The 17,107-nt window shown below is 33.2% G+C and overlaps 4 protein-coding genes across 4 annotated transcripts; 2 read left to right on the top strand and 2 right to left on the bottom strand.

The window, feature by feature from the left end:
• The first annotated feature begins 551 nt into the window (after nt 1–551).
• LOC105768374 (uncharacterized) lies at nt 552–2,511 on the top strand. Its single transcript, XM_012588265.2, has 6 exons — nt 552–916; nt 1,014–1,069; nt 1,367–1,421; nt 1,571–1,651; nt 1,754–1,997; nt 2,350–2,511. The coding sequence occupies exons 1-5, from the start codon at nt 709–711 to the stop codon at nt 1,987–1,989; spliced, it is 636 nt and encodes a 211-aa protein (XP_012443719.1). The 5' UTR covers nt 552–708; the 3' UTR covers nt 1,990–1,997; nt 2,350–2,511.
• A 97-nt stretch (nt 2,512–2,608) lies between these two features.
• Nucleotides 2,609–3,432, bottom strand: LOC105768376 (early nodulin-like protein 3). The gene is made up of 2 exons (XM_012588266.2): nt 3,154–3,432; nt 2,609–3,033 (listed from the first exon to the last, which is right to left on the bottom strand). Exons 1-2 carry the CDS (start codon nt 3,332–3,334, stop codon nt 2,687–2,689), a joined length of 528 nt encoding a protein of 175 aa, XP_012443720.1. The 5' UTR covers nt 3,335–3,432; the 3' UTR covers nt 2,609–2,686.
• Nucleotides 3,433–3,883: 451 nt separating this feature from the next.
• On the top strand, nt 3,884–4,330 carry LOC105768377 (uncharacterized). Its single transcript, XM_012588267.2, has one exon. The coding sequence runs from the start codon at nt 3,921–3,923 to the stop codon at nt 4,221–4,223; it is 303 nt and encodes a 100-aa protein (XP_012443721.1). The 5' UTR covers nt 3,884–3,920; the 3' UTR covers nt 4,224–4,330.
• A 623-nt stretch (nt 4,331–4,953) lies between these two features.
• On the bottom strand, nt 4,954–8,647 carry LOC105768373 (transmembrane 9 superfamily member 8). The gene is made up of 7 exons (XM_012588263.2): nt 8,335–8,647; nt 7,425–7,589; nt 7,233–7,342; nt 7,041–7,149; nt 6,839–6,951; nt 6,578–6,728; nt 4,954–6,400 (listed from the first exon to the last, which is right to left on the bottom strand). Exons 1-7 carry the CDS (start codon nt 8,461–8,463, stop codon nt 5,243–5,245), a joined length of 1,935 nt encoding a protein of 644 aa, XP_012443717.1. The 5' UTR covers nt 8,464–8,647; the 3' UTR covers nt 4,954–5,242.
• Nucleotides 8,648–17,107: the final 8,460 nt, after the last annotated feature.

Here is a 17,107-nt window from a genome sequence, read left to right as displayed (position 1 = left end):
CATATTTAAAATTTTATAAATTAAATTCCTTTGTTTTTATTTAAAACGTCTAATCACTAAAATCAAAATTCTTTTTATTAAAATTTATTCAATTTAATTGGTATATGATCACAGAAAATAAGCTTGAAAAATGAAAATTTTTGACAAAATGACTAACAACAATAACAATCGGATTAGAATTTTAATTGAAAAGATGATATTAAATTTTAACTTTGAAAGTGTAAGAATTAAATCTCTAAATTTTATAAAAGTACAGGGATTAATAGTAAATTTTGACCAAAAATCAATAAGTAAATGGGGAGGTTTTAGGACAGCCCTGCTATGTAGATTTATATGTTAGTGTAAGTTTCTGAGTCTTTTAGTCTAATTAATTCTTTATTGATTTTAGTTTAGCTTGTATTAATTTCTACACTTGTATTTGCAATTGTATAAAACTTTTAATAATAATATAAATTAAAAAATAATTATTTTTATCTAAGCTTACGCAACTTAAGAATTTTATTTAAAATAGTTTTTAAAATAATTAATAATTTTTAATCTGTGTTTATAACAATCACAACAAATCCATAGTAAACCTAACTGCGGCCATAAACCTCTCTGGCTTTTGCTCTAATAATCCCTTCAGCCCTAGCAATTTGCATATCTTAGAAGTTGTCAGCACCCACCAAAGAGAAAGGGTGACGTCTGAATCTTGAACACCCACCAAATATGGAAGGAGGTGAAAGAGGGAGCTCAGCCATCCCTGAATCTGTGATGAATTCAGTGAAGACAACGCTAGTAAACGTTGAAAACCTAAGGACCCATTTGCTCGAATTCTTGTCCCTCTCTGACCCCGATGTCCTTGCTCAAATGCCCCCTCTTCAACGCGCTCAGGCTTTCTTCACCCTTGCCAAAGCCACCACTACTCTTTTCGCTTGTAATTTCTATTTACTTGTTCGGGATTTGATTTTCGTGTTAATTATTTCTATGTGTGTTTTAAATGCTAAGCTTTTTATTGATCTTTTTTTCTGCAGTGAAGTTGAGATGCAGTGGAGTGCACCCAGATGAACATCCTATTAAATCAGAGCTTGTACGTCTCGTTTAAAACTTGAATTTGTACTTCTACATTCTGGGTTTGTTTATATGTATGGGTCTCCTTGTTGGGTGGCATCTTTAGATTTGATGTTAAGTTTGTTTTAGATGATATTGCTTCATTTATTGGGAATTAAGAGCATCTCTAGTGTTTGTTTTAACATTGAGATATCATTATCTATTTATTTTCGAAAAACGTTAGGATATCATTAGTTGATTGTCTCATTTGTCTGTTCTAAAGTTCAATTGGCATTGTGGCTTAATTTTTCTATCCTGTTTTGGTTTCCATATCTAGGAGAGATTAAGCTTGTATCAAGAGAAGCTAGAGCGGTTCATAGACTTAAGTAAAGGTACATTGTTTTCTCTCATTCCTTTCCGTATATGCTCAGTAGCCGATGCGTCGATTCAGAAGTATAAGATTCCATTATTCCACATTTGCTTTAATTTTGGAATTAACTATTTGTATCACATTCTAACATAAGTATGTCTGTTCTTGAAGCACCGTTGCGACCTTCAACCACCTTGAACTCTCAGGCCGCAACCCGTTTCATTGAGCATTCGTTACCAGACCTGACCCCTGGTAATTGATGGTTCACTTCTTTTGTGGTTGCTCTGAGTGCTTGGTTTTGTCTTGTTTTCTAAGAGCTTTTGTGTGTGTGTGTGTGTGTGTGTGTGTGTGCAGAGCAGAGGCAAAGTATGAGGCAAATCAGTAAAGGGGAGGGGCCAACGATAAAATATTCTGGTAGTAATGTTAAAAAGAAGAGAAAATATCAATCCTCTGAAAAACAATCTGTTGAAGATGCTGCTAAAGAATTCCTTGAGAAGGCAGCTCGTGAGCTTTTTGGTGATAAAAAAGATGGTTTTAAGGGGCCTCTACAGGTTCATGATGCTTCAGATGATGACTTGCCTCTGTCCTGATACTCCAGGTGTTCCTTACAATTACATGGTCATATTACCTCTTAGTGTTCTTTTACTTCCTAGTTGCATATTCCCGAATGCGTTGTATCTTTATTGGACGTGCTATGCTATAAAAATATTCATAAGGTGGGTGGGAGTTTAACCATATGCATTCTATTTCCTCACATTCTATAGCCAACCACAACTTTGATTTGTATATGCCTAAATGCGCAGCCTGCTTGATTTGTATCTATTTCCATTTTCCTCGCATCCTAAATAAGCCAACCACAACTTTGATTTGTATGCGTAAATGCTTTGTAGCCTGCCTGATTTATTCACAAGAAGCTAAATTGTATGTTGTTTCTCTTTTTCGTCTCACAGATTCGGTTCAGTTGCATGGGACAGGTTATAGGCAGCAAGTGAACATTTAGATCTTTCAGTTACAGTTGAACTTGATGTGTATTATTAATTTATTTCTTTCAAGCATTGTACTGTCTGAATATATTTATTTTTAATGGAGTAAATCTTATAAATTCTTCTGAAGCCGTATTTTTTAGAATCATGTTGGGTCTTATAGACTCTTTGATGAATCGATAAATGACTCCAAATTGTCACCAATTTGGTGAGACATTCAACAACATTAAAAGCAAAATGAAATAATCTCTCGTGGATTTGAAAAATCCAAACTCTCTCCCAAAACCAAAACTACCCTCACATCTCAGAACAACCCCAAGACCACAACCCCCAGTGTGACCAAGAAACCAGCCTTCAACCCAGCAGCACTGCTGGTAGGAGCAATGGCAGGACCCTCAATTTCTGCCGGAGAAGGTGCTGGGGAGATTCCAGTGTACCTATGCTTTTGAGACAATACAACAACGTGCAACTTTTGGCCTTGCTCGCAGTGACCCTTTGCTCCACTGATGAAGTAAAATGGCCCTGACCTATCAAGCTTAACCTTGGTGTTCCCATCCTTGTACTCTGCAATTGAGTTTGAGGTATTGCAGCTTGCATAAGCCTCCTTAGTCACTTGCAGCACTGAGTCTTTGCCACCATCATATTTCCACGCTGCAACATATAAACACCAAAAAGGATTTAGGAAAAAAATGTGAAGAAAAAGGAAAGCACTATAAAGTGAAGTGTAGCATTGTATTTAAGGATGGCAAGAAAGTAGGCTTATTTTATTACCGAGAGAGTCGCCGATGCGGAAGCGGGATTTTTCAGCCCATCTGTTGAGAGAATCTGATTCAGATGATGGAATCTTCCAGGCGTCTGTCTTCCCACCAACCAAGATTTCTTTAGCTTCTGTAAAGCTTAGAAATAGAAAGAACAGAAAGGAAGAAGTTAGCCTTCTTGAGAAAATATCCATGGGAAATCAAAGTCTGGAGAAGAGAAGGCAAGTGAAGGATATGGCTATGACAAAGAGAAAGAGAAAAGCGAGTTGGGGATTGGAATAGCAAGTCCAGGGGATCACTGTGTTTATATAGAAAGTGAGAATCTAGGTGGGGGAGATAATTAGAAACTAGCCGTTACAGTGATGGTGCACTGCCACTACTAAACTGCTAATGTTGGCCCCTTGGGCTCTGAGCCTCTGTCTCTGTCTCTGGCCGGTTGTCCCTTTAACCATTGTAACGGTTAAATTGAACGAAGAACGGGAAAGTAGATCTTAACGACTGGTCCAAAGAAAGCCCATCAGTTCAAGCCCAGGATTTTGAGCTCTCTTAACAAAGTTGGGCTGTGGTACTTGCTGTTTTCGTTCTACGAGTGAGTTGCGTTGCCATCTGCTAGGGGTGAACACTTGGCATGACGCGATTACTTGCCACCGCTAATTGCTACGTGTTGTTCTCCAAGAAATGCTGGCAAAGTTGGCTCTTCAATTGTCCTAAGCCCTTGACAGATAAATAAAAGGAAGCATTGAAGTTTATGGAATTTCAAATTTGAAGTTGATAGAGAAAATGTCAAAAGTTGAAGACTGGAGAAAGAACGCAGATACCCACAAGATGAGCCCAGAAGAGGTAAGAGCAGCGGGCTTGGAAGGATCGAAGAAGCCACCAGGACACCACCCTGGAGGAGTGTTGCACCAAAGGAGCAAGCTTCCGGTTTCCATGACTACTATGACCATCGGCGGCCTTCTCATCACCGCGGCCATAGGATATTCGGTGTTGTACACCAGGAAAAAGCGTGAAGCTAGTGCCCTAGATGTTGCCAAGGTGACCACGGGTATTGCTGACCCCAGTGACACTCGCCCCAGGAAGTAGTCGTAGTATGTATGTATAATAACTAATTTCTACAATAATAATAATTTCTACTAGTGTTTTTCTTCCACGATAATTAATCATATCGAAATAGTACATGTACTTCTCAAGTGATTTTCCAAATTGTAGTGGTAAGAATTTCACGGTTATTCATATCCCAAAAAAAAAACACCTTCTGAACAGGAGAAACAAAGCAAAAAATCTGTTTATCAATTTTGACAGGTTTGAGGGGAGGGGTCGCTTGACCCAAAAGCAAGCGTAAAATCCGATAGTTCCAGCCCAGTTGGCACCTAAAAAATTGAAGCGATTAGCAATTAAGCAGCAGGTATCCGAAGTCTACCATCAGTCCTTAGGAATCTTATTACATTATCTTTCTCATTTTCTCCAATTCCATTTCTTTCAAAACAAAGCAAGTCAAGGAAATGAAGTTAGGATGTGAACAACCGGAACTTTAGTAGGTTGTACTTCCATGAAACCAACTCGATTAAAGCCTCTTTTGGGAACTCCCTGTTGAAATTGAACAGCCTACATGAGTAATACGAGTTCTGCGTTCAGCCACATCTTGGCAACAAGAAGCCCGGACTGCAATCAAACAAAATTCTCTTCTTCTGTTGAATTTAACTCTTTGTTTTTATGTTCAACTATATCGGGCAAAAATAATAAAATTGAATTCGCCACCAACAGATAATAAGAATATCAGTTCAGCCACCTGAAACTTTCACAGCAATTCTACTGAAAGTAATACAGAAGGGAATTTTCGATAAAAGAATCACATGAGAAGTTTCTTTCAACATACATAGGAAAACAGAGGTATTCCCCAAATCAACGTTAAAAAAGAAAAAAATAATAAAAAATAAAAGCTCAGCCCCAAAATGAGCATTAAAAGTTTATATCTGAAAGCATGATTAGATCTTAACCTTGAACTGTAACCTAAGACAACAATAGCGATTATCTCATCTGAAAACATGATCGAATCTAAGAATCATGATTATATATGATAAAAGCATCTCCGGTTTTACACGTTAATCGATCTTGACAGATGAGTAGATAAGCCTTGTGAACCAAAAACATGCATAAAACCCAATGGTGCCCGTTAGCACGAAAAATGCATATGAAGCGATTAGCATGTATCCAAAATACAGCATCCCAGAAACCAGCTTAGTGATCTCAAGCTTCGTGAAGAAGTAGAATGTAGCGTAGAGGAAGAGATATAACGCCGAGGAACCTGATGTGAGATATGACCTCCACCACCACAGGTAATCTTCACTGCACAACTGGAAGTAGCAAAGCACAATGGTTATTTCAGCACAAGTGATAAGGAGGATAATGAAGACCAAGAAGAGGAAACCAAAGATGTAGTAGAACTGGTTCAGCCAGATTGAGGTAAGAATGAAGAAAAGCTCGATGAAAACGGCTCCAAATGGGAGTATTCCTCCAATCAGAATGGAGAAAATTGGGTTCATGTACCAAGCCTGCTCAGGGATTTGCCTGGGAATTTTATTTGTCTTCACCGGATCCTCAATTGCTGGCTTCTTGAACCCAATGTAACCACCCACAAAAACAAGTGGAACTGAAATTCCAAACCACATGACGACCAAAGCAAACATTGTCCCAAATGGCACAGCCCCAGATGACTTCTGGCCCCATATGAGAGCATTTAAGACAAAGAAGATGGCAAAGACAATGCCCGGGAACAAGCATGCAGTCTTTAGAGATATTTTCTTCCACTCTGTTCCTTTAAACATTTTGTATAGACGTGAAGAGGCATAGCCAGCAAAAATGCCCATGAAGACCCAAAGCAGGAGCATAGCTGTCATCAGACCACCTCGGTTGGAGGGGGAAAGAAATCCAAAAACAGCAAAGATCATGGTAACTAGTACCATGCCCAAAAATTGAATACCGGTGCCAACATAGACACAGAGCAGGTCAGAATTAGATGGAGGCCTGAAAACGTCCCCATGTACAAGCTTCCATCCTGTCTCTTCTTGGGCTTCTTCCTGGGTCTCAAGTTCATTGTACTTAGAAATATCACGGTAAAGTGTCCTTAACATAATCATTGCTACCATGCCGGAAAGGAAGAGAACAATCATCAGAGAATTGACAATTGAAAACCAGTGTATTTGGTCATCACTCATTAAAAGATATGCATCCCATCTGGATGCCCACTTCACATCACTCTCCTGAAAATCAGAACAAGAAAATACAAGAATATTAGCACCTCATAGGTGACTGATGTCAAAACCTTATTTCAAAAACAATGATCTAAATCCAGTAGATAACTTCTTCAGCTCATGATTGACACTGAACAGAGAATTTTACAATTGTCAACCTTAAAAGTTTGTAATTGAAGAGGTCACCTGGTATTCAACATCATAGGTGAATATAATCTCCTTGTTTGCTTCAACTTCTTGCGGAGTGTTAGAATTAACAACTGTGTGTTTAGTGTGGGGGTCGCATGTTGTTAAACGAGTGTTCTCACTCCATTTCCCCTCATATTCATGTTTAATGCTGCATTGTTTTGAACAAAAAGAAAATGCGCAAGAAGATGATACTATAATCTCAGCCAACAGACACCCAGAAATAACAGTACCATAAAGCTAATGCTCAGATGAACTAACCTGTACGGTTTAACTTCAAATCCCACAATCCTAGCCGAGTCAGTTTGTGGATCCCTATGGTACTTGACAGTAAATGCCAAATGGTTGTGAATGAAAATTTTCTCTTCCTTGCTCTGCACATAATCAGACAAAGTAAGCATAAAAGGTAGCTAACACATCCTCAAACAAAGGAGGAACTTTGCCACATATATATAATGTTTACCCCAGTGTATTGGCCTTTGAGCCCAACATGGTAACCAAGCTGATAAACAGTAGGAGAACCCTGATCTAATCTTCTAATGGGAACAACAAGGGGCAGGTTATCCAGGATCCTGTCAAAAGAATAAAGAACCTTGAGAACAATTAATACAGGTCCAAAAGATGAATTCCGTGTCAGAAGAAACAAATATTATACATATTGACTCGATATTCATCATCAATCTTCTCCTGAAACTGCTTTGCAGCCTTGGCATCAAGTGTAATCCGGCAAAGAACAGAACACATTTGTGGCTCACGCATTTTAAACTGCATTAATTCAAGTAGAAGAAAACAAGTTAACGGCCATAAAATAAACAAACCGCTAATCATCAGAAATACTAAAACTGACCACATAAGGAGAGTTTTCAATACGGTCACCACGAAGCACTTCCCCGAGATTTTCTGCACTGTCAACTATCTTTTTTGGTGGACAGAAAGGGAGGGAATAATATGAATAAGGAAGTTGTGTCTTTATAGAGGTCAATTTGTTCACTTTCACTTTCAAAGGATCTCCCTGCAAACCCCAAGAAAATAATCAATAATTTAACAATACCACAATAATTTCTCAATAAACATTCCCAAATATCACAGATGTGCGTAGTGAGAACCTAAAGCGGTTTAATACGTCATTATCAATCACGTCCACATGATAAGCACTACGTTGGCAGATTAAACATCTTTCAGGAACACAGTTCCTAAATTAAACATCTGTGTATACTTGAGCTTAGTGGTGATTGATAATCACAGCTGTGTAGTGAGAACCTAAAGCGGTTTAATGCGTCATTATCAACCACATCCACATGTAACGTGCAAATTAAACATCTTTCGGGAACACAGTTCCTAAATTAATAATTATTCTAAATTGCATTAGACAACTCGATCCACATAAAGTACGGTGGCAGATGCCGCGGAGAAATTCAAAAAACATGGCATAAAATTAGAAATCAACTAAAAGAACGCATGCTATGCGGTTTTGAATAAAAGAACAAACGAAGGTTAAAGAAATCATCAAGTGAAATGAAGCTTTTGTTAACAAAATCTATTCAAATTTCAAAGAAGCATCTGAATCAGAAACAAGAACTATAAAGCCGTCATTTTCGCGCACAAAGTTTTCATTAATTCCCTTCTCATAATGGTCCTATACGATCGTATTAACAAAGACGTCAAAGCGAAGATGCGAAATTAAAAACAGATCAAATGTGTAAAAAAATATTAAGCAAGAAAGCGAAAGAGAAAGAGAAAACAAAGGAGAAGGCGACCTTTTGGAAGTCCTCGGGGGCGACACCAGGAAGGTAGAAGCAATGAGAGGTGTGGATCAGAAAGAGGAAGAGGATGGCGGAGATCATGATGGAGGTGGATTTGTGGATAGATCTCGATCGATATTCCATTTTTTTAGATGGAGAGGGGAACTCTCTCTTTTTGGAAAAGGGAGAGGGGAGGGGGAGTCAGATCTGGAAAATGAAAGAAATGTGATGGGGGAGTGTAATAAGGAGAATACAACCGACAGGAGAGAGGGAGAGAAAGAGAAGCGAAGCTGGGATTGGGTTGAGAGGTGTGCACTAGCCACTAGATCAGGACCCCTGGTTGGTTTCTCCTGCTACGCTACGTTTTGGTTACTTATTCTTCTTTTGCCACGTGTGTTTTGTTTTTTCCGTTTTTTATATTCACCGGCTCTTTCAACAGGTGGCAGGTCTTTTCGAGTGTCGGTCACGGATCTCCTAGCCTTTTTTAATTTTTTGGACTGGACTGGTCCATTAGGCCCAATTCCTCATTGAGATATATTCGTTTTTCTCAGCGATCAAACTGATGAGTATATTAATTCCTTTAATCGGTTGAATCAATTCATTCGTTTTAATTAAATAAAATATTAAAAATTTAGTTTCACCGTCTAATTCAATCAATTCATACCGAATTTCAAATCAATTGATTTAATACCCTCTTCGAACTGGTACAATAGCTAATTCTTAGCCCAACCAGTTCGACTAGCCAGTTCGATCCAATTCAAATAACCTTGCATAAAATTGTGATGTGAGCCCTCGTAGTTAATGTATTCAAATGGTTAGTTCAGTTTATATTTTAACTAAATTACCATTATTTGGATTAATCAAATTTTTAAAATTATTAACTGTTAATTAAATCATTTTTCCATGGAAATCGTTAACTAAATTGAATTAATTTCAATTAATTCAATCAAATAACATAATTAATCAAAATTTTATGACATGTTTTCTCTTTTAAATTGAAACAAGTTTAAAATAAAACAACAATTACAACAATAAATTAAAAATATAGGTATAATTCATGATGGCACAAATACAATAGCAACAAAGTTAACAATTCGCAACATCAATCACAATGTTGTCAGCAAAACAAAAATAAGGAAACTGATTTATAATGATATTTTGAAATGAAATGAAACGAAAAAGGGGAAAAAAAAATGTTGAAGGCTTAGAAAAAGGGAACAGCAACCGCGTGACTCTAAAAGATCAAAAGAAAAATGAAAAATAGTGTAGAGGGTTTTGACTTTTTGTATTTTACTTTTCATAATAGGCCCATTACATCAATAGTTATAGCTCTTTCCTGGGCTTATAAATATATAATCATGTAACATATATTTCTAATTTTGATTATTTAATTAATTAATTATTTTAACCAGTAATTAAACTTTTAATCTATTCTAGTTGAATTAATTTGGTTTTAATCGAAACATGCACGGCTTTGTTGATAGCGAAAATTCATAAGGATAATTCAATCATAACATTTCATCAATACCAACATTCCTTCACTTTGAGTATACTTCCTAAATAAAACATAATTTACATCCTTTTAAGCGGTTACGTGAACTCACGAACATCTTCTTATGTTCATGAATCAAATTTATGTATCAATTATTCACCGTTTTTCAAGGTGTTGAAATTCAATTTATTTATGCTGTCAAATGTATGCTAGTTGCAAATTCCTAACTAAAATCATTAAAAATATTTTAATTTGTTTGTTTCTTTAAACCAGTTTTAAATTTACATGCATTACATGTGATTTTATGCATTATTTAATTAATTTTAAAGTAATATATTTTTATTACAATAAAAAGTGTAAAGCAATAATAAACATTATATCTACTACTTAAACAAATATGAAAATTGAGATATTAAAATGTAACCATTTATAAAATTATATCTACTACTCATTAGTCACAATGAATCTCTTTCTAATTCGCACAATATTAAGCTTTCCATTGGATCTTTATATTTTTTATTTTACATGCTTGTTTTGCTTTCTCATCAATCTGATGTTTAGTTACAATTGCAAATAACTACAGTTAAGCCCATACAACTACTAAATTGAAAATAAACAACCTCATTCAAAGTAAAACATGAAAAGATAGACAGCTAGGCCTATGATGAATTTAATCCTTATAAAATCTACCTTGAAGACACCATAGCAGAGGATAAATAAAACATTTGGAGCTAAAACTAATCTCCAATATATACAATATTGTGCTCTGTTATTTCCCACCACACAATCCCTGTTTTCTTTTGATTAATTCGAATCTTTCAATCGGTGGCTTAATTTAGATTAATTTTAGTCCTAATTTATAGTAATGTAATTTCAAATGATAAATATATAAGGTGTTTGTATTTAACTTAAAATCCTCCAAAGGGTTTAAAAATCAATATAATATATATTATGAAAAATTCAAATTTTATTTTATTTATATTACATAAATTCTTAGATTTGTATAAGATGAAAAATATATTATTGTTTTTTTAAATAAATGAATTTCATAAAATTTTGATTGTCATCGATCATCAAATTAATTAATTAATTAAGTGTTTTGATAAATCTATATTTCTTATTTATTACTTTCTTAAGATTAATGAAAATTTTAAAACTTTAAGATAAAAAATTCATAAAATTTTAACTTTTATCTATTCTCAAGTTAATCCATTAACAATGTGTTTTGGTAAATTTACTTTTATTAATTATAAATTAATAAAAAATATATTTGTAATTTTTAAATATAATAAATAATATTATCAATAAAAATATGAATTACGTGATTATGCCTCCAATAACTGAAATACACTCAAATTCAGTTTCTACTAAATTATTATTTAAATTACATTAACATGACTATCATTAATAAAAATATATAAATTGCATGGTTATTATTAATAAAAAATTCTGCCAAATATTTAAATATTAACTAATTATTTTAAATTAAATTATATTTATATTTAGATGTTAATTTAATAATGTCATAGAAAAAAGTATTCCATAGATTAAAAAATAAATAAACTTATACTTTTATATATATATTATACATTCAGATAATTGCATGTATTAAATAAACAATGGAGTACAAAAACCAATATAGGAAGAAAGCAAAAGAGAAAATAAGACCATGAATTACCTGATTTAATATATGGATATATGGATATGAGTAGAGAAGCTAGTTGGATAAGTCGAGCAGGTTTTGTTGCTGTCATGATAGAGATTACACAGTCAAAAACTAAAAAGAAATGGAGTCATCACCATTTGGCATTCAGCAGCAGCTCAGTTCGTATATTTTTGTAAGGGTTTTCACTTTCCATATTATGATTGACCAATGACCGCACCATATACTTTCAATAATTGACAATACAATGCGGGCACAAGATTTAACCCTTTGCCTTTTTCATTGGAGGGACTTAACACCCTTTAGATTCCTTTTCAAAATCCATAAGTGGAATGAAGACTAACCCCACGACTTGTCCACATTTTAGATCCCGTGCCTCTTCATCAACACCCTAATAAAGCATACCTACTACCTTCCCCAACACCCTGCCAAATCAAATAAACAGAAACTAATCGTTTAGTGATTTAACATTTCATTTTCACGTTTGATACATGCATGGTCCAATTATTTGGGTATGGTTACCATTTAGAACCAAATCCAATTCTAAAAGGGGCGAAATTTTTAAATCCGAACGACTTTTTTTAACGTAAAAAAGTAATAATTCTTCTTGAATATTCTTTTATCGAACAAATTGATTTAATATTTTTAAAAAGCATGAACGATTTAACTGTAAAAATGATTAAAAGAAAAAAATCACACTATATAAAATTAAATATTTCTTTTCATTATGCCAAAAAGAATACCTGCTACTATAGTAAAAATTTCATAAACATCATTATAATTTCAAAATTTAAATTTAAAAAACTTGGCCTTAGCCCTGTTTCTCAATACTAGGCATCTTAAATTGCACCATCCATTTTTTTCATAAAATCAAATTCATCAATGATAGAATTTGTTGAAAATTCTCAAGTTATCTCTTTTTTTTATATATGTCACCAAGTAAGTTAAAAGAAAGTCATACTCCATTCTGTTGCGAAGCTTTATCTTCACAATTTTCATGGCTGAAAATGTTCGTTCGGTTGTTATAGTAGACATGAGAGGAGTTAGCACAAGACGAATGATTCTATCAATAAAATGATAAATACTTGACTTATTTCTCTTACTCATCACTTGACACAACTTGACAATTGTAGAAACTTTCTACAACTTCGTGCTTTGATGAACATTAAGTTGAAAATGCTCCAATTAAATTTTCATGTGTAGCTTTTCTTGCTCCATAAAATCGTCCGGATAAAAATCATTTATAAACTTGTAAATATTTTCCACCTGAAAAGCTTTGTAGTTATATATGGGTATGGGTCAAATCAATTAGTTCTGGAATTTGGTTTTAAAGTCCATATTAAGCTTCTAAATTTAATCTTTCAAGGCCCATCATATATTAATATTTGATTATTATTATTTGATATGGGGGCGAATATTATCAAATATGGACACTAAATCTAAAATATATGATAATTTATATATAAAATTTAAAAATCTAAAAATTTCAGTAATGGAAACCCGCCCCCTGAATCCATCAATGCATATAATGATTTTGGGTTATCCTAGAAACTATCGCAGTCCAACTATTATCATAAAAAAAAATGTTAGTTAACATGTAAACCCTACCGAATACAGTGGAACCGAATCTATTTCACTCCAAAATTTCCCATCCATGTGCTTCCCCACTTGATAATCTCCCATTTTAGTGTATTCCACGTTTTGTAGTCTTTGTATGGAAAGAAAGACAGAGATCTGAGGATGCAGGCAAAGTTTAATGTATTCTAAGCAGTCAAGTACAATTATGTCGAGCTTTAAAGAGCATAAAACCTGGAGGGAATCTACTAAGTTGTTTAACACAAGCACTACCAATCACTTAAATGGTGAACTTATTCTAATCTTAGGTTGGCATATATATGTAGAGTCTTGTATTTATTTCGTATTTATATTTTATCTTTTTTTTATATACTCATATTTGTATTTATTTCATATCATATCTTAATATTGTATTATGTACAAATAATGTTGAAAGTTATTGAATATAGAGATTGGGCATAAAGGGTGATCCAGAGTCATTTTCTAAGGAAAAGGCCATCCACAGTCCAAACCACACCCGTTAATGCTATAGGGACCCTCAGCTTTGCTATCATCATTTATTTATGATGGCTTATGCTCACGGCTTCCATTTTATCTTTTATACTATTTTTTCCCCCGCCTGGAGTTAGGTGATATGCTTTGATCATTTGACTAACCTGTGGCTTTTTTCTAAACTGACTGTAAACATTGTGCTAACTACAAATCACCCTAAATTAGGACAGAAAGAGAAAACAACAAGACGTCAAACAGTGGAGATATTTTTCATTACAAATTATTATGAAGCAGTACTCGGCTGAAATTGTTATTTTTTTAGAAAATAACAGTAAATTGTGATTACATCAAAACAGTACTTACGCCCGTGAAGAGCTGTTACATTCAGCTAACAACAACTCCTGAATAGATAATGGTGGTTCATGAAACACAGTTAAACTCATAAAGCCAGAATTTACACACTTAGCCATATGATTTGCAACTTCATTATGCGCTATTGGAACATGACGAACACGTACCTTTCAATTACTGTCTAAGAGACAATGTAATAAACATAGCTCAACCATCGAACTGTTAACAGCTCCACCTGCCAACAAAAATTGAAGCTAGAAGAGCATTGTTGCATTCCAACTCAACCTGTTTTAATCTTTTTTCCCATGCTAAGCGGTGACCTTCTAAAATAAATCTAGCTTCAATTTTAAAAGGCATCTCCTTACCCACCACCATAGAAAAACCACATACCCAAATAACATCACCGTCTCTAATCACTCATCTTATCGACGTAGACATGCCATTCCTCAACACAGCCGCATTTATGTTAAGTTTCATCTATCCTCTCTCCGGTGACGATCAATGAGACCTTATAACTAAAAGATTCAAAGTAACCAATTTCAAATCAGTCTGATTATAATTTGTTACCCAAATAAATCTTATATCCACTAAATTTTGCATACAATTATTACTATTACAAAATACAAAAGAGATTGCAATTTTTCTATAATAATCAACATAAAATGGAGAACAAAGTTTGATTAGCTGAAATTAATTAAGCATGCAAATGGGGAAGCAACTAAAGAGGAGGCTGGTATGAGTATTTTGGTTGATGTCCAATTAATTAAATGTGTGATGTAAAGGTTCAATCAGTACAGATGAAGTTGAATGGTACAACGTAATAATGATGGGGCAGCTGTCTCTAGAAAGGATGAAGAAAGACTGAAAGGGGCTTTGGTCCATGTAATGTAATTAATCACCCAATTAATAGCAGAGGAGTTATTGCACTTGTAAAACAATAAGAAAAGCCAGGTCCCCTCCCCTTCCCTACTTGGTATAAATGACATGTCGGTTTGAGTAATTTATTCTAATAACAAACTTTAAAATCAAAATTACTTTTATTAAAAAAATAACGAGTTTAATTAAAAATAAATTTAAATATATATTTTTAAATTTATAAGAGTTTAGGCTTTGAAAATTAAACTCAAACCATTTATTTATAGTTTAGCAATCAGAAATAATCACCTCTCTTCTAATGTTAGATTGAGTGATGACAATTTGTGGACACAAGTAGGATAAGAAAGATATGAGTCAACCGCGCCTTTGGATTTACCAAACTTGTCTCTCTAACTTTAATAAATAAATGAAAAATGCTTTGTTTATAATGCAAACGACCTTTGACTGAAACCAATTTTCAATAAATCAATCTTCAGTTAATAGTAATATACAGCAGTCAATTTAGTTGACAATAAATATCGCATTTTATAATTTATTTGAAAAGAAAATCAATGATGATATGTGATAAAATAATACAGTTGAAGGGTCTACACTTTACGGCAATCATTCAAATAAATCATTAATTGTATAATTAAAATTATGAGAAATTTTATTTGAATCTCAGTTATTCGCTTTCATTTGTAATTTATATAAAGAAAATGGAAATTAGGAAAAACGTTCCTTTGAGCAATACATAGGCGAAAAAAATAAGTGTTTATTTTTGTTGGGTGAGAATGAATAAAATTATGAAAAATTAGTGAAGGTTTTATGGTATGTATCAAAGTAAAGATTTTATTCGTTTTAATTTATATTTTGGTGTGTAAAAGAGTTACTGACAAATGAAGTTTAATGACTGTCACTATTTTATACTGACGAAAACAATCCACTAAGTATTGAACGGAGCATAGCAAGAGTATCAATTTTTATAAAGAACAATCTAGGGATTTTAGAAGATGGAGAAAAATAAAAATAAAAATTTGATGTGTTTTTGGCATATCAAATAAATAAAATTTGACTCCTCTTTATAAGAATTCTTATGTCTCTTCGAGAGACATAATTATCCAATGAATAGTCACATCTTTTAATAATAATAGATGTCCATTTGAATGATTATTATTTGTTAATAATTAAATGATATAATTCTTGGTAACAAGAGATATAACTCATTATTATACATAGTGACTAGCAACAACTATTGATTAATAATTGAGAGATATAACTTTTGGGTCACTCATAACTTTTCAATTATAATTATTGAAACATTTTATAAGTATTTTGAAAATGTTTCAAAATGACACTTTGAAGGATTAATCATTTAAAAATATTTATGATAAAATTTAAATAATTTTTATTGTATAAAAATATATGTTTTCTAATTTTTAAAGGCATTTACTAGCAGGATATGGAGTTGGTAAAGGCTAAGAGTACTACTAGTTTAACTAGATTCTAAAACTATTAAAATAGTAAAATAATCATAGGATAAAGTTAGAGTGGAAACTGGTCGGTGACCATTAATTAAAATTCCATTTCGATGTAGAATTGCAGTCCAATGGTGTTTGCATGAACAAACATTTCGATTATTATTAGTACAACCGGCCATGATTCGCCATTTCTACTTTTTAATAATGCAACCCAACATAGGTTGCTATCATCAGTTTCCTTGGGATTTAAGCGCAGTGAGAATTATACTTCTCTGAATATTTTCAAGTAACAATAATAATAGTAGCAAATGATAATAATAAATTTTATTTTATTATTTGATTTAAGTAATTTGTTAACATTTTATCACGTCTGATCTTAATTTGTATTCACGTGAATTTTCATCTATCTTTACATGAAATAATGATTTCTTCTTCTTTTCTTCTTTTTTTATTAATAAAATAATTTGATTTTTTTCATCAACTCTTCTGGATTGCACCTCGACAAACCAACATATCAACTTAAATTTCTGACCAAACACATCAACTTAAAATTCAATCCTTTAATTTCCCAATGCTGAGTTCCCATTTATATCTTTCAATAAATACTACTAACTACTATTAAATATTTTATACCTACTGCATTTAATTCTTAGAATGGATTTTTCAAATTTAAAGTAGTAAGATTTACACTTTGCTATGATAATATTGAAATTAATTTGTATATTTGGAATAAAATAAAATTTGTCTATAAAACTTCTTTATATATTCAATTTGCTTTCGTGAATATTTTGTGACATCTCTTAAATCTTTCTTTTTTTAATTATGATTTTGATTTTGTTTTCATCTTTTGTCTTCAATTGTTTTACAATTTTTTCTAAA

This window comes from Gossypium raimondii, chromosome 5 (assembly GCF_025698545.1).
Source record: "Gossypium raimondii isolate GPD5lz chromosome 5, ASM2569854v1, whole genome shotgun sequence".
Classification (NCBI taxonomy): domain Eukaryota; kingdom Viridiplantae; phylum Streptophyta; class Magnoliopsida; order Malvales; family Malvaceae; genus Gossypium; species Gossypium raimondii.
Note: the sequence above shows the minus strand (reverse complement) of the source record. Positions and strands in the feature narration are given on the sequence as shown.